Below are 25,507 nucleotides of genomic sequence, written 5' to 3'. Positions count from 1 at the left end.
CGATCCCTCTCATATTACATGAACTCATTATGAGTTCTGCTTATTAATGGTTGTCCTCTTTCAGTTCCGTTTTCTCTGGATGATGAGCAAGCAGCCGCACCTGCAGCTGGAGGATACAAACTGGGGCGATTCCAGGTAGATCACATTCACAATGCAGTGTCAGGAACAGGACGTTCATAGTGATTTCATACAGTATAATTAGTGATGTACCCGTCTTGATTTTTCATAGCTGATTCTGATACTGATTTAATCAAAAAATTATCACCTTTAAAAAAAGAGTGGATGGCAACATCAACAGCCCGAGATATCAAGACAATTGTGCTGCCACGTTTATTACAAAACACAGGAGAAGGCACATTCTTCTGCATGATAGCGCTCCTCCTTGTACTTCAGCCTCCACGTCAAAGTTCCTGAAAGCTGAGAAGGTGCTCCAGAATTGGCCAGCCCAGTCACAAGACATGAACATTATTGAGCATGTCTGAAGTAAAATTCAGGCATTGAAGATGAATCCAAAGCATCTTGATGAACTCTGGGAGTCCTGCAAGAACGCTTTCTTTGCCATTCCAGATGACTTTATTAATCAGTTATTTGAGTCATTGCAGAGATGTATGGATGCAGTCATCTAAGCTCATGGGAGTCAGACACAATATTCATTCCTTTTCCACTGAACCATGACTATACTGTACTATACTGTTCATTATCTCTGTTGTCTAAGCAATGCTAGACCTTACTTTCCTAATTAAATAATTCAAAATCAAGGCATGATCATGTTTTAATTTGGTAAAATAAGCATAATCTAGAGCCCCTTTGCCTTTCATATAAGCCACTTCTGATACCAAATGATCAACTAGAAGTCAAGTTATTTTTTGTTGTTCCTAAAACTTGGGTAGGCCACAAGACTTTTGTCAGGTAGCGTACATAACTGTTCTCTCTTTCTCGCTCTCTCAGGTGTCGGTGGCCACTGATGAGAACACCACACAGACTCCAACCAGCTCATCCTCTTCAACATCATCTTCCTCCACCACCTCCTCTTCCTCCTCCTCCTGTAGTCTGTCCAGCCCTGAAAACACACTGCACAGAACCTCCTCTCCCCTCATAGACACAGGCGCAGATGTGGTCGATGGTCTCCCTGCTCTCCCCAACCAGACAACGACCCAGCCTCAGCCCACCACCATCGGCCGCTTCCAGGTCACGACCAAAACAGACACGCAGGTGGGACGCTTCTCTGTTAGCAAAGCACAGGACGAGGTGACTACATCCACCTTACAACCTCAGCCAACACCTCAAACCCATTCTGCTGTGGGCAATGGTCCAGCACAGAGTCCCGGGAGCTTAAACAACTCCATCAGCTCCTATTTCAGCAGCGATAATGACTCGGAGTTTGAAGACGAGGACTTCAAGAGAGAAGTCAGCAGGCTGAGAGACAAGTATGTTTGGTTTTGATTGATATACAGTTGAAGTCAGAATTATTAGCCCTCCTGAATTATTAGACCCTCTTTGTATTTCGGTTCAATGAAGATTTTTTAGCACATTTATAAACATGAATCATTTCTAATAACTGATTTCTTTTATCTTTGCCATGATGACAGTGTGTAATATTTTACTAGATATTTTTGTAGATGCTAGTGTTCAGCTTAAAGTGCTATTTAAAGGCTTAAGTTTGTGTAATTAGGCAAATTAATGTACAGTATACGACGGTTTGTTTTGTAGACAATTGAAATTAAAATATTGCTAATAATGTTAAAAATTAAAATTGTTTTAAAAATAATTAATAAACTGTTTTTACTCTGCTTTTTTAAATTTTTTATCCAGGCACATGATAGAGAGTCAGGCTCTATATTCTCGTCAGAAAGCAGAGATTGAGGCTCTGTTTGCCCGTTTGGGGAAAGTTCCACCTGCTATGGTTAACCCACCTGTGGTGAACCCAGCCGGCCGCAGGAGACGCCCCACCAAGAGCAAAAGCAGCAAATCCAGCCGCGGGAGCTCGCAGGCTAGCAAGAGTCCCGTACAGCCAGGTATACACCTTTTTATTCATGCAAATCAGGGGTTAGATTTGCAAAACATTGTGTGTGAAATAAAAATGTACAATGTTTATTTAGCTAGTGCACACTGTTATTCTTTGATTGATTGATTAATCCATGCAAGTTAATTCACTGAACAAATGTTAGTTTTGGTCATCTTCAATCAAAGTCTAACCAATACATAAGCCCCACCCCTACTCAATATTCTGTTTCAGGTGGAAGTACATTAACATACTAAAATAAAAGTCTTAGAAACTTCCGGGCTTTTATTTTATTTTTATTTTCTAAAATAAAATGTAAAAAATTTTATTTCTCAAGATTTTTAATCTATTAAACATAGAGTAGTCGTTGATAACAGACTATATGATAATGTTAAACATCTTGTTTTTGTAGAATCTAAGAACAGTTTAACTTGCTTTATGTTCAAGAGCTGCATTGTTTTTACATACTGTACATTTTTAAAGGACCTCTGTTCTTAGTCTGTTTGAAGCACTCTACTTAGGGTGCTTTCACTCCTAGACATTTGTTTTGGAACCTGGCATGTTTGCCCCCTTTTTCTGTGGTTCGTTTGGCATATGTGATTTCAGCAATTGCCCTCTGATCTGCACCAAAACAATCGGTCCGAGATCGCCTGGATGAGGTGGTCTCGGTTCATTTGAAACTAACTCTAGAGCAGATTTATTGTAGCAAGAAAGCAATACGGTCCATCGAACTAACGAATCAGGCTATCACACTGTATTATGGTTATGTAATCAGGATATATAGTTATATGAAGAGAGAATGATGAGTAGGACAGGATGTCATTCCTACTGATAAATGTGCTTTTCATGTCAAATATAAAAGTAACCGCATGCTGAACTATTAACAAAAGCTGTTTAGTCATTAGGAAAATTGACCAAACTTGGTCTTCGTTTATCTGTTACTTCTCTATATTGTAAAATCCATAATGCCTAATTGTAGCTTACGCCTGTGTATGAGAAAGTCCTATTTCTGATTTATATTTGGTGACTATGTCTGTGGGTGTCATCATTGCTCATCATCATAAATTAAAATAAGGACGCGGGACTCTGAAAAAATGACTTGTTTTAGCTATTTTGGTCTGTTTAGAAAGTTTGCCTCGGGAAAGTGAATCACACCAAGAACAAAAAGCAACATTGTCACAATTTGAATCCCCGTTTTGGAACAAAACGATCGATCTACAGGTGTGAAAGCTCCCTAAGATTTGATTTCAATAGGCCCCTCCTTAAAATCCCTAAGTGCTTTGATTGGCCTGCTTGACTCAGTGTGTTGTGATTGGCTGACCAGCTTGACTCCGAACACCTTAAGTGTGTCATAAATGTAACACCTTTGCCATAATCATGAGTTTTAGCTTCCAAAGGTTTCAATACAGTGTAAACACAAATGTTTTATATTGAAATCGGAATCCATATGATTTCGATCATGTAAAGTTTTGATTAGTCAGTAGGATTTTTTTTTTCACTTAGATTTTTCTCACCTCTAGCATCAGCAACTTTGAATCTGTTTTTGTCACATGCCTTAATATTTCTATACATGTTTGTGTTTTTTTTCCATGGTCTTCCAGCAACCAGCACTTTATCAGCACAGAGCGCCCCTTCTGTGTACCCAGCCCAGCAGGCCTTCCTGGCCCCCGGGGGGATGATGGATGGGGGGAGCAGCCCTCTGCTGCAGTCTTTCAAACCCTCGCCCTCCAATGACAACCTGTGCTCCACTTTCACCAGTGACGCCACGCTCTCTGCGCCCAGTCTCTGTGTAACCTCGCAAGGTAAAAATAAAGAGACCTAACACAACACAGCCCTCGCTTGATCCTGAGCTTTTTCTACTTGTTTTTTAATCCACTCCAAGTAGCACATATTAAAATAAAGTGACATTAGGAGACACTTTAAATTCAAGCAAAAATATTCAAAAAATAGAGATATTTAAATCACATTCTCAGTTTATGATTTATAGTTGTGTTTATAGTTTGTGTATTGTTAATTACATTTAATTTTACTTAAATTCAATTATTTTATATTTATTACAATTAAATTGCAATAACAATTTAAGTTTTTTTTTTTTTTACAATTAAATCATTGTATTTACATTAAAATGTAAATAATGGTAAACTTCTCATCACATATTTCTTTCTAAATGTTATATAAAAAAGTTGTTCATTTTAAAATATCAAAAAATATCCATGTCTTTAGATACATGTTTAAATAAATTTTGTTCACATTAAATTTTGTGATATTTTTGTTCACAATAAAATACTAAAAAGGAGCTATGTATTTAGATGGATATTTATAGAAGTTTTTAGAAATCAATATTTAGTGGAATAACCACTTCAAATTATACATTAAATTATAGATTATATTGAATTTATAGGGAAAATATAATTAAATAAATAAAGCTCTAAATGTACTTATTTCCAATCCATGTCTTTAGATAGATATTTATGTTAATTTTGTTCATGTTGTATTTTATGAACGTTTTGCTCTCATTAAAATACCAAAAAGGTGCCATGTCTTTAAATATACATACTTATATAAAAATATTTAGACTGCACAATGACTAAGAAATCAATATTTGGTGGAATAACCACTACAAATTATACATTTAATTAAAGATTAAATCGTTTTTATGGGGGAAATATAATAAATTAAAGCTCTAAATATATATTTATTTCCAATCCAAATGTATGTATACAGTGGTCCCTCACTATAACGCCATTCACTTTTCAAGATCTAGCAGTTTTGCAGATTTGACATGCAATTTGACATGCTTTTTTTCTACAGCGAGTTGTGTTCTGCGTCCTGATTAGTGCATTGTGTTCTGCATCCTGAGTGGCTGTAGACTATTGTAAATCAATCTTTTCGTGCCGTGTCTCCTGTATAGTACGTAATGCGTTCAGCTTGCCAAATTCACATAAATCTTCGATCGCTAGTAGTACTCTGACTCTAAAGTGCTGTACTGTATGTTTGCAAGTTTTTCCCCATAATGTCGACGAAACCGTCAAAGGCACCTGCAGTAGCACCCAAAAGGCAAATGAAGATGCTAAACATCGCACTAAACTTTGGACTTCTGGGCACGCTACAGAAAGGTAGAAGTTACGTGGATGTAGGGCATCATTACAGAATAATTAAATGAAGATCAAATGGTTTTGATCTTTTATTTCATTCTATAATACTGAGCTTATTTTTCTACGAAGGTTGGAGCTTTGAGAGTGTGAGAAAGTGTGAGCATGTTAATGCCTGTCTGAACCTGAAAATAAATGAAAGACACTTAGAAAATTATCATTTTGAGACCCAGGCATGATCAAACTGTCGAAGATGTCGAATTGGACATTCTAGGTTGACTCATCTGTATTTGTAACGAAGCACTACCTAAATATCATTACTGCCAGGCTGCTCTTACCATGAAACAAAGTTTTGTTGGAATGTGGAAGTTTGCATACAATTAGGCAAAAATAGGGAGTGTATTGATGGATATTTTAAAAAATCTACCACCAGGAAGATTTCTAAATTATTTATCAGAAAATTTGACCTGAAAAATCAAATTTAAAACTGAGTATATTTTTGTGTGAATTGTATTTATTTGATTTTATATATTTGTCTAAGTAACTTAAAATTATAATACGAATTTGTTTTTATCATGTAATATTTTATGTATGTCCATTTTGCCATGAAATAGCCATAAGTTGCTGATGTGGCAATAAATTAATAATAAATTTATTAATTAAATTAGATTAATTGAATTAATAAATAATGTCTGTCTGGAAAGTCTATAAAGTGATAAATTAATAATAAATAAACAAATGAATGAATGAATGAATGAATGATTAATTAATGCCTGTCTGAGAAAAGTCTATAAAGTGTGTAGTGTGGGGTTTTACAGCCCTAAAACATTTATAATAAAATAAATCTAGAAAAATTGATCTGAGTGCTTTGCGGATTTCACCTATCACAGGTTTTTTTTTTATGTAACTCCCGCGAAAAACGAGGGACCACTGTATATCGATTTTACGGAGGAAAATATAATAAAACAAATAAAGCTCTAAATGTGTCTAAACCAAATATATGTATATTGAAGAAGAAGAGACAGCAGTCTTTTAGTTTATTTTTAGTCTTTCCAAACAATTGGTGTATGACTCAAATTAAACTCAAATATTCTCTTAATTCAAAATAACCTACTTTGTTTTTACATAAAGCAAGTCTTTCATCTTTAAAAAAAAATACTTCAGCTTGAATCTCCACACTGTGGAGTTCTCACAAAACAATCCTCTAATAGTTGCTGGTGTTTGGTGTATCAACCCTATTGGTGGTGGTACAGTACATGTGAATCAAACCTCGACGCAGGAATCTGCTTTTTGGGCATCTGAGAAAGCGCACGCTTTGATTTGATGACGCTCCAGGGCTGATGCTTGAGGCCACTTTTCCTCCCCTCCTCCTCCGCGCACCTCCTCCCTCCTCCCTCCTCCACCTCCGTCACTCTATCTATCTCTGTCAGGAATTCATGGCTTACTGACCTCTGTGACCATTCTCACTGTGTATTCGTGTACGTTTCCTTTACTTCTCTCTCTTTCTCTCTCTTTGCTCCATCTGTTTCTCTCTCTGTCTCTTTTCCATCTCTCTCTCTCTCTCTTTCCCTCTTTTTGTACCACAGGCTGTGTAAAGTTCAGCTGTGGCTCGGAGAGAGTGACCTTCAAACCAGGTGGCAGGAGGACGCGTTTTCTGAGTACGCCCTGCTTGGCTCTTTGTGTGTAACGCTTTTTTCTTTTTGTCTCTTTCCTACAATGTCATGTGATTTAGTTCTTGATGCCGCTGATTGGCTGAACATCTCAGACATTGTGTCGTGGGTATTAAAAAGCACTAGTGTGCATCGCTGTTATCACTCGTATCCCATCATTCTCTAGTGTAACCTAAGGAGGTCTGATAATTATTTCTAATCGAAGGTGGTAATTTGTTTAAAGATTTTCTATATCGTTTTATTGCTTAAGTTTGGTTTAACAGTAACAAAATGACTAATCAGTTAAAATGTTAATTACATGCTGCATTTGACAGTGTTCTAAAGATATATGGCTTGTAGATTAAAAAATAAATAAATATTAAATAACATCATCTGTTGTATTTATAGGTACTTATTCTCATATGCAGGGAAACGACATTACTTGCCTAACATTACATGTATATAATGTACTTTACATTAACAGAACAGTAGATGAATTCATTAATATTATTGTAGGTAAATATGGTTGCATGTGCTAAAATTGTTTAATCATTTTATGCTGTATAAATCTATATTTGTTATTTTATAACTGAAAATGTAATGCGTTTATCCAAAACGTTAGCCTAGAATAATAATTATATATAAATATATTAAAATATTTGATAGTTGCAGTGTTATTTTAGTATTGATTTTTATACTTACATTTATTCAAATGTATTAATTTTCAGCTTGTTTTAGTCATGTAGTTTTTATATCTTTATATATTTGGAATAGTTTTGAGTGTTTCTCAGTGTCAGCTTTAGTTTTTGTTTTAAATTCTAAGCTTGTTTTAGTTAGTGGTCAACTAAAAGTTTCTAACTTCAATTTTTAAATCTAATATTTACATTTTATTTTAGATTTCAGTTTCGATTACTAAAAGATACATACAATTATTACTTATGTTTTGTTGTCATTAACATAACTTTTTCACCTATTGTTTCATGCTGTATAAATCAGTATTTGTTATTTATCAAACATGAAATGCATTTATCCAAAATGTTAACCTAGATTTATAAATGTTAAAATATTTTATAGTTGCAATGATATTAACTTTAAAAATGTATTCAACATGTTAACAAATTGATGTTTATTTATATCTTTATATATCAGCAATATTTTTTGAGTGTTTTTCAGTGTCAGCTTTAGTCATTTTTTAAACCCTAAGCTTATTTTAGTTTGTGGTCAACTAAAAGTTTCTAACTTAATTTTTTTTATTCAATATTTACATTTTATTTTAGATTTCAGTTTCAATTCCTAAAAGTTGCATACAAGTATTACTTTTTGTTTTGGGGTCATTAACATGACATTTTCACACATAATTCCATGCTGTATAAATCAGTATTTGTTATTTTCTAAATAAATATGAAATGCATTTCCGCCAAACGTTAATTTACATTAATAAATGTAAACATATTTTATAGTTGCAATGATATTTTAGGATTGTTTATTTACTTTAAAAATGTATTTTAAAAATGTAAACAATTTTGTTTATTTATATATATATATATATTTGGAATATTTTTTTCAGTGTTTTTCAGTGTCAGCTTTAATTACTTTTCTAAACCCTAAGCTTGTTTTAGTTAGTGGTCAAATAAAAGTTTCTAACTTCAATTTTTTAAATCTAATATTTACATTTTATTTTAGATTTTAGTTTCAATTACTAAAAGTTACATACAATTATTACTTTTTGTTTTGGGGTCATTAACATGGTCATTAACAGGTGTCAAAGGCGGTTCCTAGTGGACCGCAGCTCTGCACAGTTTAATTTCAACCCTTATTAAACACTCTTATTCAAACTAATTGAGTCTTTTTGGCTTGTTTGAAACCTACAGGTAAGTGTGTTGAAGCAGGGTTTGAACTAAACTGTGCAGAGCTGCGGCCCTCCAGGAACTGGATTTTACACCTGTCACTTAAACAGTAAAAATTTCTAATGTGTTTTAGCCGTTTATTTATTTAATAGCAGCAGTTTTTAATAACAATACAGTTTTTGTCTCCATATAAACTACAAAAATGCACTTCTATGGAAAAGTTGATATCAGTTTAGAGAGCTGTTTGAGTACATGACAACTAAACAACACTGATATGAACCTACACAGTGTTTCCTCAGAAACATTATTATGATCACATTATAATGACAAGTCAATCAATCAGACTTTCCGGCACTGAAACATGCAGTGTCAACCTCCGACTTACTATTCTCATTTCCTCATATTAATTACCTAATAATCAACACACACTTTTCGATTAAAAAGGCTGACAGAAAGACTAATGATTAACCTATTTAAATAAACGACTGCATCCATCTTACAATCTGCTCAGTTTCCCTTTTAGTTTAACTATTTATTTTTATTTAAGTAAAAGAAGAAGCTCAGCAAAGGTACTTTCACACACCATCTCCTCAGCAGTCTTCCTTTACTCTCACAATGTGATGTCTTTGACCACAGACCACCGATATTCACAATCACAACAGAGCTTTCCTCCGCTGATCCCCTCCTTCACGTTTTTTTGCAAATACAGTACCAATGTATGAACAGCCATCAGGACTTGAAGTCAGATTTTAGCCTAGCATGTTCTGATACACTCCCATAATGCACTGTGTTGGACGTGGCATTACTGTAACCACTGATTCTCTCCAATCCCACCGTTCTCTCCATGCTTCAGGGAAGATGGTGAAAAAAGTCTGCCCCTGCAACCAACTCTGTAGTAATTATCTCTCTTTTTTACATCCTCCCACACTCCTTCCCTCTCTCTCTCTCCTGTCCGTCATCTCTCGCTTCATGTCTTGTGGCCTGTTGAAGCTGTTTTTTCCACTACGCTCTCAGGCTGACTTGAGCATTTCTTCCCTGTGATGACCCATTCATGTGTTTTATAAGTGTGGCATGTCGGTTGCGAGTCCTAAATGAATCTCCTTTTTAAGTTGGATAAAAAAAAAAATGCAGCCTGAAATCAATGAGTGATGCACAATATTGGATTTTTTCAGATATCTGATAAACCGATATTTATGTGATGACCCATTCATGTGTTGTATAAGTGTGGCATGTCGCTTGCATATCCTAAATGAAGGTTCTTTTTAAGCTGTATAAAAACACAGTCGTAACTGAGTAATAGATGCGCAAAATTGGGTTTTTACCAAAATCCGATAAACCGATATTTATATAATGACCTATTTATGTTTTATAAGTGCGGCATGACACTTGCACATCCTAAATAACACTCCTTCTCAGGTCAGATAAAATGTAATCTTAAATCAGTTAGAGCTGCACATTATTGGATTTTTGCCAGTATCCGATAAACCAATATTTTTGTGATGATGACCTATTCATGTGTTGTATAAGTGTGGCATATCACTTGCACATCCTAAATGAAATTTCTTCTCAAATTAGATAATTACGCAATCTTTAATCAATTAGGGGTAATCAGTAATGGATTTTTGCTGATATCTGATAAAAACTCCTTTACAAATTAGATAAATACGCAATCTTTAATCAATTAAGTATGCACAATATTGGATTTTTGCCGATATTCGATAAACCGATATTTATGTGATGACCCATTCATGTTTTATAGAAGTGTGACATGTCACTTGCACATCCTAAATCAAACTTCTTAACTTAGATAAAAGCGCAATCTCAAATGAATTAGGGATGCACAATATTGGATTTTTGCCGATATCCGATAAACTGATATTCATGTGAAGACCCATTCATGTGTTTTATAAGTGTGGCATGTCCCTTGCACATCCTTAATGAAAGTTCTTCTCAAATTAGATTAAAAACGCAATCTTAAATCAAGTAGGGATGCACAGTCTTAGATTTTTGCAGATATTCGATAAACCGATATGCATGTGATGACCCATTCATGTGTTTTATAAGTGTGGCATGTCACTTGCGCATCCTAATACAAAATTTCTTCTTAACTTAGATAAAAACACAATCTTAAATGAATTAAGGATGCACAATATTGGATTGGAAAAGTGTGGCATGTCACTTGCACATCCTAAATCAAATCCTTAAATTCCTTTAAAAAAATGCAATCTTAAATGAATTAGAGATGCACAATATTGCATTTTTGTCGATATCCAATAAACCAATATTTATGAATCCTTTTGGCCGATAACTGATTTCGATACCAATAGTTTTTGTGGTTTGTGTGTTTTTGGGTCAATTAAAAGTTTATATCACTTTTTTAAGCACCAATTCTCACTATTAACTAGTCTCACTATTAACTAGCTTATTGTCTGTTTATAATTAAAATATTTGGCTGTTTATTAATACAGATAAACTACATATTATGCTTGATTTTATTATACATCCATAATCCTGCCCAATGCTTAAACTCAACTACTACCATAACTGCTAATTGTCAGCAAATAAAGGGGTTCAGTAAGCTAAAAGACATAGTTAATGGCTTTTTAATAGTAAAAATTGCATCTTAAATTTTCAATTTGACAGTCCTAAACAATTAGTCTAAACCACAATACAAGTAATTCACCTCAAGAATGCCCTGATCTTACTGCTAGCGCTCCTGGTGGACAATTAAGTTACTGCAGGCTCATTTTCAACACTTCATCTTATTGACAAGCCATCATTTTCCATATTTGGTCATTTTGCCGATTTATCAAGCATTCTGATAATATTGTGCATCCCTAAAGTAAGGCATTTACTGAACTTGCATGTGTTGTAATGATCGTCACTCTCGGCTGCGCAACGACGCCGCACTCAGCCTAATGCACTCTAAATGGACCCGTCTGAGCTCTCATCCCATTACAAACACAAGCCTCAGACTCCCTCCTGCACTCCTGCTTATCCCCTTAAGACTCATCCCGCTTACTGCACATCGACCTCATCCTGTTGAAATGGAGCTTCTCGCCCATTACCAGGGAATAATGAGGCCTGGCTGATTTTCTCCCTCGCTGTGCACAAGGCTTAATCACTGTACAAATGCGCAAGCCGCCGTATTGAGCTCACGCTTGGCACTTATAACAGTGGGTTTCCGCAGATGGGATATGAAGACGCTGTCATATTATTGAACCAAGTGAATGGAGGTCATCCAGTAAATGCTGAAGTCAAGCTGTGTGTGTGGAGCTTTTCCCTTACTCCATTTCCAACAGGTGGTGCTGCTGCTGCTGCATAGCCATTTCAATCTGTAGACGGCAAATCTATAGGTTTAGATATTTATTCTAACATTATTATTATTATTATTATCATTATTATTATTATCATTATTATTATTATCATTATTATTATTAATATTAATATCATTATTATTGTTATTAATATTATTATTATCATTATTATTATTATTATTATTTTGGCCAATTATTTGCACCTAATATATATATTTTAATTAATATTATATTAAAATAAATTTGTTATACTAATGTATTTTTATTTAGATCATTCTAATTTATTTGCTCGCTTTTTAACTATATCTTAAAGTTGCAGTCCAATATTCATATAAATAAAAAGTATATATCATAAATAATATATACAAAACCCACAACAAATTCCATCACACCTACTGTACATACACTTCAGTTTTGATACTTTTCCATCAGTGGAAATGCAATCAGATCAATTTGAGTACCGGCTTTGGCACCAGCACCAGCATGGTTGAAAAGGAGTTGCTCTCTTTCAAAGCATGGCTTGCCCTGAGCTTTATCGCCCAAAAATACCTTTTGGTGCTTTATCCTCTGCGCGATGTGTCATCTTTCTGTTGCTGCCTTCAGGAAAGGGCCGTGTTTACCATCCTAACAGGTCTTATATGTGTCACCGGGTGGCTGCCTGGGTAGTTGGCAAGATATTTTAAGTAACCATGCAAGATTTGACTTTGAAAATGTGCTCTCTTTTTTTTTTCTTCTCATCAGTTTCATTTTTGACTTACAGTTCCTCTCTAAATGCATCAGCTCTTTGTTCCTCAACACACATGCATAGACAAATGGACCAATCAGCCTATAGCAGTGCATGTTGAAAGACTGTAATCTCTTAGTCATGACAGTGAAGTGTCTAATGAAGGAGCTGAGGCATTCCCACTCATTTTTGCCAATTTATCATCATTTAACACAGCTACTTTTGCTAAATAAGTACCATATAATCTTCACTGCAATGCTTGGTGTTCAGAAAGAGGCTTATTTAATGCTCTGATGCTCAAGATACTAGTGCTTATCAAATATATCTGAATAGCAGCTGTCAAATCTGTTTAGCCTCCTCCATGAATTTTGAGTCATTGCAGTTCATTTGAAACTAATACCAGAGCTTATAGTGAATCCTTTTGCCGTTTCAACAGCCTTTTGCTCCCTCTTGTGTTGCAATAACGCAAGCAAGCATGTTAATGAAGTCCATGCTGAAGCAGAGCACTGCGATTGTGCTGTAATGGAAAGTCAGAGATGGTGTTTTAACGCTGTCATCGTGACCTGTTTTGCAGATTGGAGTCAGAGTGATAAAAGTGTCACTTTAGCCTCAGAGCGGACGCCCAGGTGCTCGATAGGGCCTCACTGCCATGACTTTTGTTTTTATATATACACATGACATTATATATGCAGTTGTGCTCCGATGTTTTGCATACCCTTTGCATAATCTGTATTAAATGTTTAAGATTTCATTCAACTCGGACTTAAATGAGGGTTAAAAATGCTTAATTCACAATCGAAGGGCTTCAAATTGTTAAAATATGTGTACTTTTTAAATTCAAGACTTCATAGCTTTAAATGATGCATGCACTGCAAAAAAATGTTTTAAGATGATTTATTTCAGAGCAAATTTGAAGATCATTTATGGCTTTTCATCTGAGGAACTGAACTAAATAAATTGTATGCTTCAACAAGAAGAGACTACAGAACAGGGGTGCCCAAACGTTTTGTTAATAAGTGTCAAAAACCAAACTTCAATTGAGGCTAGTGGGCTGAAGGTAATTATAGTTGACTTGTAATTTCCTAATTTATTTTATAATGTTAAAAATGACTAGAAAACATTGTTTTATATTAACTAATAAAGTTTATATGTTTATATATATATATATATATATATATATATATATATATATATATATTTTTTTTTTTTATTACAGTAAAAACGAAACCTCGTTTATAACAAAATTACACCAGTTTTTGCCTTGATTTGCTAGTCGATGTCTTCTGTGTAGTCAATCTGTTGAGTGGCAGTATTTGCATTTATAAATATGTAAAAATAATAAATAAAAATATTAAATAATAAATAAAAGAAACAAAAAAGGTTATGTCAAATTAGAAAATGTACTCTCCCCTACCCCCTCCCTCGATTTTTCTGTTAGATGCGATGGTGGGCCAAATCAAAGGTTACAATGCGCTAACTTTCGCCCGCGGTTCCTACTTTAAGCATCTCTGCCATAGAATAAACACTGGCTTTTTGTTATGAACAGTAGTAATTCCTTTTAAAAAGGTCTAAAATCTTCAAACCCACTAAAAACAGCGAGAGTTTTATTTTGTTGGTCTCTAGAACCTGTATAAAAAATTTATATTGTTACATTACATCATTAACCTGTAATACAAGTATATTGTTTGGGCAAAGCAGCTGAAATTGATTAATTGTTAGGGTTTGTTTCTCCTATTGCAGATTTAGCTCTACGTCTGCATGATTTGAGAAAATCTGTGCTTCAGAATAAGCAAAAAAAAAAAATAAGTACAAAGCTTTTACAGGTTTTAAATTAATTATTATTAATAAACAATATGAAAATGTTTTTAGAAAAATAAAGTATTTTTATTTTATTTACATAAAGATACATGTATTTTAAATCATTTCAATTTATTAGTTAGATTATTAAACTAAATTTTAAAGCGGTAATACAATATTTAAATAATGAAAAAAAAAATAAAGAGAGTTGAAATGTAATGCCAGATAACTCAGAATCAGGCTAAACCAGGGTAAAAATAAAAATATATAATCTCCTTTTCGACATTTAGCAGATTATGCAAGGTATGTGTAAAGTAACAAGAGTAACTGTATATGAAAACATACATGCACACATTGATATAGTCTGTGAGCTTCAGATGGTATCAGCTGTTTTAATGTGACCTTCGTTCAAATGACTTTCTTTTTATAATCGTATTTTCTCTTTCTCTTTTCCTCCTTGCTCAGGGACGAGCAGCACCAACACGGTGGCAGGACCCGGTCAGAACCAAAGCCAGCCACCTGTCTCTCAGTCTCAGAGCTGCAAGGGCATGTTCACAGACGAGCTGCACAAACTGGTGGACAACTGGGCCCGGGACGCCATGAACCTATCACAGGGCAAGAGAGGCTCCAAACACCAACAGCAAGTGGTTCCTCAGGGCCACAGCTACGAAGTAAGCCTTTTATAGAGATGTGCTTTTCTTTTTTCTTTTTATTCACAGTCGCTTAGGAGTGATACATAATATTCTGCATTAATTTGCAACATGTTTAATAGATATTGACTGTTTTAAAATGATTGAAATGGTCAATTTCAAATGGTTTTGAGTTTAATTCATTATTCTGTGATGATTTCAACAATGAGTATAAGATTGTAGAGATGGGGCTTTTGTGTTTGGGCAGTAATTCATTTTCATTATAGCTCATGTTTAGGCAGTTATTTATTAGTTTTCATCTTGCAATGCAATAAAAACATAATCACATTTATAACACAATGGAGTTCAATTCTGACTACACTAAACATCGAAACATCCCCATCATTTTTCATCAAATTCATTCATCATCCATTACATTTTAACAAAACCTCATTAATTTACGCCATTTAATTCAAACACTTCATTTCAGTTTAGCCTTTAACAACTAAACACTGAAACATCTCCATCATCCTACCTTCTCTGATGGCCAAATCAAAGAATACCATGGGGCAACTTTGGCCCTCGGGCCTTACACCCTCAGAAATAAAGGTACACAAGCTGTCACCGGGGTAGTACCTTTTCAAAAGGGACACATTTGTACTTGAAGGGTCCACATTGGTGCAAAAGTATATATTAGTACCTGCAAATTTTTACAGGAACACTTTTGTATTTTTTAGGCACTAATATAAACCCTTGAGATATTAATATGGCCCTTTTAAGTACAAATTTGTACCTTTTGAAAAGGTACCACCCCAGTGACAGTTTGTGTACCTTTATTTCTGAGAGTGTAGTTTGGACATCAGTAATCTAATGTAAACACCTCAGAAGTTGCAATCCAAATAATAGAAGCTGACTTTTTATTTGCATGTGGATTTTTTTAATGTAACTATTAACCACTATTTTTATGTTCTATAGACCTTTTTCATGGCTACTGCATGGAGGGCGTCTTCCGGTAGAATGCTAAAAACTTCCGTTCACAGCGTGTACAACTGGTAATTTGCGCTCCGAAAATGGGTTTCAATGACGTTTTTAATGGATAACAGAGTGTTTTTGTGACACACAACTTAGAAATGTGTCTGTTAAAGCCGTTATAATCTGTCACATGTGGTTCAAGCGCGTCAGAAATACGAAAAAAACGTTCTCCTAGTTCACATGTCTGCCGTCAGAAATACAGTGTGTGTTCCCGGCCTGTCAGCTGCTAGCTCAGCGGCTCTTTAACACACACACAAATGCACACACACACACACACACACACACACACACACACACACACACACACACACACACAGAGAGAGAGAGCAAACCAGAGTACTGGCATGAAACAGGTATGAAAGTCGTGCAATTTACAAAAATGACCAATAAAAGTCTGTTATTGATACTCTGCTGGCTGATTTGCTGTTCATTCTAATCGCGAGCCGTTTGTGTTTTATATCGTGTGTTGTTTTTACCACGGTTTGTGTTTTTCTGTCCTTTCGAAATGACACTAGTCTATATTTTCACTTTGTCACATTTATTCAATCAGTGTGTCAATGGCACAGTACAGGCTACGTGTGTGTGTCAAACATTTTTGCGAACTACATTTGTTTGGGCTGGTTATATATTTGAAATAAAGAGAAAATGTTGACTTTAGCGATATCAAGGCTTCATTTAAACTGCAGAAGATGCCGTTTGACAACGAGGGGAAAACGCCTCACAGCAGCTGTTTTCCATCCTATTAGATCGCATTTCTTTAAATGATCAATCCAGGAGATGCTGCTGATGGACAACAGTATTAGTTCAAAGAGGATAAAACCAGGCAAAATAGATTAAAACTATAGTTTCAAAGCTGTCCAAATGTGACTGTTTACACGCATCAGCTGCCGACCGGAAGTTCTTCGCATTCTCCTTGCGCATACACGCAAAGCATAATGGGTAATTTTGCGTTCCAAGAAAAAGGTCTATAGGTTATGAATAAAATATGGTCATTCTAATAGTGTTTAAAATTGAATTAAATTGCAAATGAATTGGATCCCCACCTTCATTGTCCCGACCCCCACTTTAGGTACCACTGATATAATGCAAATAAAATACCAGCATAGTTGCTTAGATTCCAAATTTGTTTGTAAAACATCACTACATTTTATACTTTCTGTATAAACTCAGACCTTAAGTCCTGCCTTTCTCTAAATTCTTAATTTCTTTTCTCTTCAGATGGTTCCTCCAGTAAACATGGGCCGTAAGTACTCAGCTCCGGGTCAGCTGTGCCCAAGCATCGCTTCAACTCTGAGCGGCCATCCACCAATGCCCAACACTCCCGCTACCTCTCTAGGAGCTCGGAAGGGCTCCTTGTGTCCCACGCCGCAGTACGGCTACCCCTCCGCACCTTACAGCGCCCAGTGGGCTGGAGCGGCCACGCACACCCAGGCCGGTCTGCTGGCCACCTCACAACCCCTGGGCCAATATCCCCAGGTGCCCACCCCTTTACAGACCTTCCACATCAGCACTTTGCAAAAGTCAGTCAGCCACCCGGGCGGACCCAATCTGAAGAGCACGTAGGGCAGGGCCTAGCCGCGCCAGGCCTATAATAACTGTTGGGGATTGAGGCAAGGGTAGGGGTGCAGACTGAAAGTGGGTCTGGGCAAGCATCCTGCATGCTCACAAATATGCCACGGGGATGATGCAAGGGATAAGAGAAGACGAAAACAAAGCAACGGACACTTGAGTGCAATGTTACGTGGCCAAAGAAGGTGTGACCATTTTTGCATCCTTCACCAAACATTTGTCAAGGGGTTTGACTTGTGTTTTCAGACCCAATGAATGCCACCTCCATCCATCCATCTGTGATATAAGCATTCAGAGGTGGGGTGGGTGATGGTGAGTGGCGAAGAGATGAATCTAGGTGTCCTTGTTCCCCTCTTGCCCAAATACCCCCTTTGCTGCAATGCCATGGAATACTGCAATAATTACTTAAAGTGGTAGAAAAGCCCATTTAAAAACACAGGAAGTGGCCTTCATTAGATAAAACAAACACAAAAATAAGAGAATCCATGTACAGGTTTGCTTTGTTTTTAAGGTTACGAGGGTTTTGATTCCATTCATTAGGTTGGCTGGTGTGGTTTTCTTTCCTTATGCCCTTCGAGCCGGCCTTGTGTAGCAGTACGTTTAAGGGTCGTTTGTTTTGTCATGTTCAGAGGCCTTTCAGCTGCCCTCATGGTTTGTGCTACAAAGCTTCTACAACAGCTCCCCAGCATGCTTTGCAGCACTTTCACATGCCTACCGTCCTTTTCCGTGTATGTTTTTTTTTTTACTGGCTACACCATGTGTAATTAGTTGGATCGAGCTTTGCATATGAAACTGGGGATCGCTTCTGACACATGTACTGCCCTGAAGGCCTGTGAAGCTTTCAATCTACGACTAACGTAACAGCTTTTTTCTAAACATGGCAGCATTAGGGGCGGATTTAGTTCGATCGAGACATTCAAATAAGAAGTCGTGTTCTGTACGGACCTGTATTTACTCATCAGTTTTTGATGTTGAAACACTGTGATTATTATAAATGTTGTTGGACAACATTAGATTAAAAGAAAAGTAGACAAAAACGTAAACAACAATGAAATTTTGCGGAGGGTTTTGGATATATTCGCGTTCATGAGATGTAAGGCTAGCTATTTCATTATTCACATCTTATTGGAGACACTTTAATCCTTCCGCCCTTTGTACTTCCTTTGTATTATTATCATTAGATAAATGTGAATGTAAAATGGATTCAATTAATGTACTTGAAGAAACGAATCTTTCCCTTTTTCCCTACGCCCGATGAGCTTTCTGAAGATTCTAGTGCCTTGCTTTTCTTTATTTAAAAGTTTCTTTTTGCTTCTGGGGTTGATTTTTAAGGCAGCGGAGAGTCTCAAATTGGTTGAAGTGCTGGCCTTCGGACTCCGCAGAAGATGAATATGAATATTTTGTGGGAACGAGGTGTTGAATGAGTGGCGTTTTGACCATTTAATGGCGCAGTCCTACTCTCAAAAAAGCTGCACAAAACACCAGCCATTACATAGCATCCAAAGGCTGCTTGAGAGTTGAGTTTAGATGCTTAGCATGAAGCGTGCATATCAACAGCGCACAACTTTCGTGTAAACCTTCGACAAAAGTGGTGTTTCTGTTTTCCAGATGGATTCATAAGCAGTGTGAGCAGTTCTTGTGAAAGGTGAGGGATCGAGATAGAAAGGCAGGACGGGGAAAGTTAGTATGCATGGGGACGCAGTATGTTGTAAGTATTTCAAAACCTCCAATAGCTAGATGTTTTTGCAGCACTATTCAATCGGTTTTGACGCCATCCAGTGTCAAAGCCCATCCGATATGTGCAGAGAGGCATGTTTTTACTCATTTAGCAACAGGTGTGACAGCAAGACGAGTGTTAAAAGGACCAGAAAGGTGAGAAGAGACGGTTAGCATCCCTCACCAACACAAGAACAAGCCAAAACACGACTAATACTCGCAGATTTTTCTGTTTGTTGTCGGCAATCCACATTTTTTAACTCACACTGCTCATATAACGCCACTGTACTGGCAACAGCCTTCGGTTTTACGGCAGATCAGTAGCTTCTTTCTTTGTAGCAATCAATCAAATCACTCTTGTAAATGCTTTAGTCTATTCGAAATGCTTAACCTGCAATGTCAAAACTACCTTATTAGCAATGTTAAACCGTGCAGATGAATAGAGAATGGTCCTGATTCACCGGAAAACAAATGTACAGCTCATTTTGGGGTACAGAAACGTAGTGAAGATGCTCTTAACTACTGAAAGGACTTAGATTACAACTTGTTACGTACTGCTTAGCGTGCCGTCTGCGTGAAACAACCTGGTACAGGAACTTCACTTTAGGTCAACTGTACAGTTTAGATTTTCAGCTGGCTCTCTGTATTTAGAGAATACCTTTATCTCTTGCTTTGTACACACCGCTTTACCCCACTTTACGTTGTTCGGTTCGTTCAAACTGTGAACACATCAAAAGGTCTTTAACAAAGAGGTCCAACCTGCTCAGTGTTCAGACTATTGGAAATCCGTGTAGTACTACCTTCTGAGTGCCATGTCCTCGTTCCAAAATACGCGCAAGTGTTAATTTGCTCTCGACTGTAAGAAGCAGGTTCATCCTGTTTGACTGTAGAGGGCGCTAATGTAACTGCAGTGCAGGACGTACAACGTTAAAAAAAAAAAAACGAGATTCACCTCTGACCTCTGATGTAAATGATTTAGCACCTTTGAAAATACAACCTCTTTGTTTTTCACTTTACTTTGAGATGATAGATATGCGTCGGTAGCGAGCTGATGTGCGAACTAGCCATCCAGTATCGATAGACACATTGTGATGGAAAAAAAACATGATAATGTTGTATTTTTTTGCATGATATATTCTTCAGTTACACAAAAGAAATGCACACAGACTCACTCACTCACTCAAAACAAGAAAGGTATCTAATTGAACGAATGAAACCCACCTTTCTAGTTGCTCTCCTGTGGAAAGAAATACAACAGAACAATGTTTACTTAATGCTACTGACCTGTCATTAAGTTATTTTGTTTTGTACTACTATCCGATCCGCTTGTTTTTGCTGTCGTTAGAGTCTCTAGATGTCCTCTGGCGACTTTCATTCAGTGTTTCTTTGTTTCGTTTTGTTGGGTTTTTTTTTCTCCGTATGATATTTAACATTGTACAAAATGTTAAAATAATTGCTTAACATGAAAACCAAACAAAAACATGTAGGGAATCATTGGCAATGTTTAACTGTATGTTTTGCACTAAGTATAGGATGTTCGAGCTTCATATAAAACTGCGATTTGCGCTCCAATAAAAACAGCATTTGTTACCTTATTTGTAAACTTAATAAAAGTCATTTAAATAAATAAGCCTGCGTCTGTCTGACTATCTATCTATCTATCTATCTATCTATCTATCTATCTATCTATCTATCTATCTATCTATCTATCTATCTATCTATCTATCTGTCTGTCTGTCTGTCTGTCTGTCTGTCTGTCTGTCTATCTATCTATCTATCTATGTTCATACACAAATCCAGTTGTTCAAGGAATATAGTTATGATTTGTATATAATCTACCTGGTAAAAGTCTTGTCGTCGATCCCAGTTGTAAGAGCAACAAATAATTACTTCACTTCTTCGTTTTTTGAACTATTGTTGAACTGTTGATCTGTTAAACTGCATCACAAATACTGCAGAAGACCTACTGGAACCCACATGGACCCAATATTCTCACAGTTTTAGTCAAGTTTGGTGAAGGAAAAATCATGGTTTGGGGTTACATTCAGTAAGGGTCATGCAGTCCTCCAAGCTCATGGGAGTCATACACAATATTCATTCTGTTTCCACTGCAGCATGACTTTATATTCTATACTGGACATTATTTCTGTTAAGTGACACGACTTTTGTCTAAGCAAAGTCAGATTTTACTGTCCTAAATAAATCATTAAAAATCAAGACATGATCATAATTTATTTTGGTAAAATAAGCGTAATCTAGAGGCCTTTGCCTTTCATATAAGCCACTTCTCATACCAAATGATCAACTAGAAGTCAAGTTATTATTTGTTATTCCTTAAATTTAAATAAGCAACAAGACTTTTTTCAAGGAGTGTAACCCCAAAAAGCAAAAAAGACGCATCACATCAGTGCAGTTTAAAAACAGAAACAAGGCAATTGAAAAGCACTTTTATTTGTATTTGCAGCATTATAGTATACACTTTACTTTTAGTTAATACTGTGTGCTTTCTATGTGTACAAAATCACGTGCGTCAATTTCATTTGATGCACTGCCAAAATGGGACTTTTTTTAAATTTGTATTTTAATACAGACGTTTGATAAGGGTGTGAATGACACCATGTGTGCCCTTGCACTCGGTGTCCTGTCCTTTCAAAATGAGTACATGCCCTACTCTATTTGAATTTGCCAACACTCACTCCTCCATATTCAAATCTGTACTGGGTGACTAAAAAAACAAGTTTCTTTAAAAAAAATGAAGCCATTACACTTCTGTATGATTGTTTTTGACCAAGTCAGAAAAACAACTTTCCTGCAAAAAATATTCTTTAAAGTGCATATTAATATTATAGAGGCTTTTGTTGTATAGTCCAACCAGTAATTATCATAAAAATGCATAAGAAAAATTATGATAAAATAATGACAAGACATCAACATTTGTAAATAGTTATATTCACCTTTTTATATTCAATTTAATATTTTTATTATTAATTAGATCTGTCTTTTTTTAAATGTTGGTGAAATTTTTTGAATGCCTTGCGTTTAGGCTTCCCACACAATGTTATGCTTTCTGTGCAACCTGTGAAATGCAAAACAACCAGACTGAAACTCCACACAGCGACTCCTGGGATTGAAGCACCTGTTGTTCCTCTTTTGAAGGATTTTTCTGACTGCACTGGCTTTATAAAGAGGGTGAGGATTTGGTAACATTCATACGGACACCAGTGCGAGTGAAGTATGAGTTAATATACTATAAGTTCAATATTTCTGTCTTAAATCTTTATTATAATCCAATCTGTTTTGTTCCTCAGCCATGGGAGTCCTTTATGATCTTCGGCTGGTGTCTCTAGCCGTATTGATGCTGGCGTTTCACCTGGACTTTGGCAAAGCTGACGTCCGAGTGTTTGATATTCACGCCATGGACCTCTCTGGAGATGTCATCGGAAACAAGCCCGATCCGTATATCAAGATCTGGTGTGGCTCTACTTTTGGAGGGATGACGGAGTTTCTCAACGGTACTAATAATCCTGAGTGGTCTGCCGAGTTCAGCTTCCCGATATGCAAAGCTACTGAGATCCTGAAGCTGGAGGTGTGGGACAAAGATCTGTTTTTTGATGATAAATTGGGCACGTGTACTAGAACCGTGCAGTATGGGTCATTTGACATTCCTTGTCATCTGTCGAAAGGAACTCTGTTCTACAAGTATGAGTTGAGATGATTTGTACCAAAGCTTATTTGAGACAAATTTCCACTGTAAGTAGATTGATGGTAATAAAAAAATGTCTTGAACGCTCTGCAGAGTATGTTTTCGCATTGATATGCAAATTATCAGCCCTCTTCTTTTTCACATATTTTCCCAAATGATGTTTAACAGAGCAAGGAATTTTTCACAGTATAATATTGTTTCTTCTGGAGAAAGTCTTATTAGTTTTATTTCAGATAGAATGAAAGCAGTTTCTACTTTTTTCAATATTATTAGCTCCCTTCAACAGTATTTGTTTTCGATTGTGTACAGAGCAAACCATCTTTATACAATGATTTGCCTAACTACCCTAGTTAAGCCTTTAAATATCACTTTAAGCTCAATACTTGTAAATTGAAAACTATAAAGCCAAATATTATGTCCTGTCATCATGGCAAAGATAAAAGAAATCCGTTATTAGAAATGAGTTACTAAAACTGTTATGTTCTTTCTATTAAACAGAAATAGGGGGAAGAAAATATACAAGGAGACTAATAATACTGACTTCAGCTGTATGCTTGGTTGAAATTGAATGCTAATGTATTTCCTCATTTGTTAAACGCTTTCAATCTGTTCATTAAAAATGCTGATAAAAGCTTTAAGATGATCAAGATAGTCTCTTATTCAATAGTTACTAATGTCAGGCAACAATTAATTATCCAAAATAAAATTATGTATTTAAATAATATGTGTGTGTGTACTTTGTATATTTGTTATTGATATATAAATGGGGTATATGCCGAAGCATGCTAATAGGACTTTTAATTTGCCAGTAACCTGGGTTAAGCGCTTCCGGCGATTTGAATGCCAATGCAAAATCCAGTGCGTTTAAGGTCTGTTTTCTTTAAAAATCGGCGATCTCCACTAGCTGAGTGATATCCGATTTAAAGTGGGTCTCAGATTGTACAAGGAGCACTGCATTAAATTACATTTCCCCCGCCATGTCTATATAATATGAGCATTTATTTTACCCCAGTATATTCAATGGAGCTTCTGCGTTAGCCTGCCGATTCTGACGGGCGCGTGCGAGTAAACAGCTTTTTGTCTCGTTTTACGCATGAGCAACTAAATAAATGCTAAAGTTTATTTAACTGAATGTATTTTAATGACATTACAACATCGATGCTGTATAAGGAACCGTATAAAATGGTAACAAGTTCACAATAACAGGTCACCAGGTATCAGCATGGGAACTGCACTAGCTCGGCATATACCCTATACACATATACAATGTGAAAAATGATATGATCATGACGATATACTGCTTTTATATTAACCTAATTATATTTCTAACTTATTGTTTAAGTTAAACAAGATTTTTAAAGTCTGTTTAAGGTGTTGTAAGTTAAAATGAGCATAATTTGATTTAATTTAAGAGTTCTCACTTGGATATTGCTTGATAATATTGGTTAGTTTGGCATGCTGTCCCGAGAGAGAACCCTGAGTTCGGAGATAGATGAAGCCAGGGCTCCAACCTGGTCGAAAAGCATGTAGGGGGGAATACGAGATCAGGTAGTTCTCGAGAGCTCACCTGGTAAAAGAGGGAAGGGGGGAAGATGGGGTGGATGGTGAGGTTGGAGTAGTTTTAGACAGGCTACTTATAGTGAGTTTGGATTAATCTGATTACTTGCGATTGCAGATGCGAGACCTGCCATGATTAATTGATATAGCTCCTCTTGAAATTAGTTTGTGAAGGTTCACTTAAAAAAATTAAGGCAACCAGTAATATTTTACAGCACTGTAAAATAAAATAAAAACATTGACTTAACGTTTAATTTTAAGGCAACCAGCTTTAGGATGCTTTAGAGAATACTCCGTTTAAATCGAGTGGCAGTACTGGGGTTGAAAGTTGAGTATACTCAATTTTCTGAAGCTGGTTGTATTAACATTTTAATTTGAATCAATTTAAAATTGTGTAAAAAATGTTTTAAAAAACACTAATGTACAAAACTAAAACATGCATTCGTGTATATTCATATATGATTTGAATTTCGATGATCTCTTGGACACTTGTACCATAGCGGTGCAGAATGGGTCATTACCGTTTCCTTGTCACCTTTATTTGTATAGTGCTTTTACAATGTAAATTGCGTCAAAGCAGCTTTACATAGAAGATCATAGTAAATTAAAACAGTGTAGTTCAGTTTTCAGTGTTTAAGTTCAGTTAGCTCAGTTCTGTGTGGTTTAATAATCTCTACTGAGAGTCCAAACACTGAAGAGCAAATTCATCGATGCGCAGCTCTACAGATTCCGAACCATGCAAGCCAGTGGCGACAGCAGCGAGGAAAAACCTTCACCAATTATGAGTTTAAGCAATACATTTATATATATATATATATATATATATATATATATATATATATATATATATATATATATATATATATATATATA

At 35.9% G+C, this 25,507-nt stretch overlaps 2 protein-coding genes across 36 annotated transcripts in view; both read left to right on the top strand.

Annotated features, from left to right (window-relative positions):
* wnk1b (WNK lysine deficient protein kinase 1b) overlaps positions 1-21,004 on the top strand; it is a 109,480-nt gene extending 88,476 nt beyond the window's left edge. For 10 of the 35 annotated variants that reach the window (NM_001443037.1, NM_001443036.1, NM_001443035.1 and 7 more), the window contains 6 exon segments: positions 65-135; positions 949-1,427; positions 1,813-2,015; positions 3,604-3,804; positions 14,894-15,099; positions 17,308-21,004. In NM_001443037.1, the coding sequence (NP_001429966.1) occupies positions 65-135; positions 949-1,427; positions 1,813-2,015; positions 3,604-3,804; positions 14,894-15,099; positions 17,308-17,652 (1,505 nt within the window). In that variant the 3' untranslated portion in view covers positions 17,653-21,004. 35 annotated transcript variants of the gene reach the window in all.
* A 1,549-nt stretch (positions 21,005-22,553) lies between these two features.
* On the top strand, positions 22,554-23,712 carry si:ch211-240l19.5. The gene is given in 2 exon segments (NM_001030152.3): positions 22,554-22,606; positions 22,683-23,712. A coding segment is annotated over 1 exon segment (405 nt). The 5' UTR covers positions 22,554-22,606; positions 22,683-22,684; the 3' UTR covers positions 23,090-23,712.
* The last annotated feature ends 1,795 nt before the right edge of the window (positions 23,713-25,507 follow it).

The sequence above is a fragment of the Danio rerio genome, chromosome 4 (assembly GCF_052040795.2).
Source record: "Danio rerio strain M-AB ecotype USA chromosome 4, GRCz13ab, whole genome shotgun sequence".
NCBI lineage: Eukaryota > Metazoa > Chordata > Actinopteri > Cypriniformes > Danionidae > Danio > Danio rerio.
This window is presented reverse-complemented; position numbering and strand designations above follow the sequence as displayed.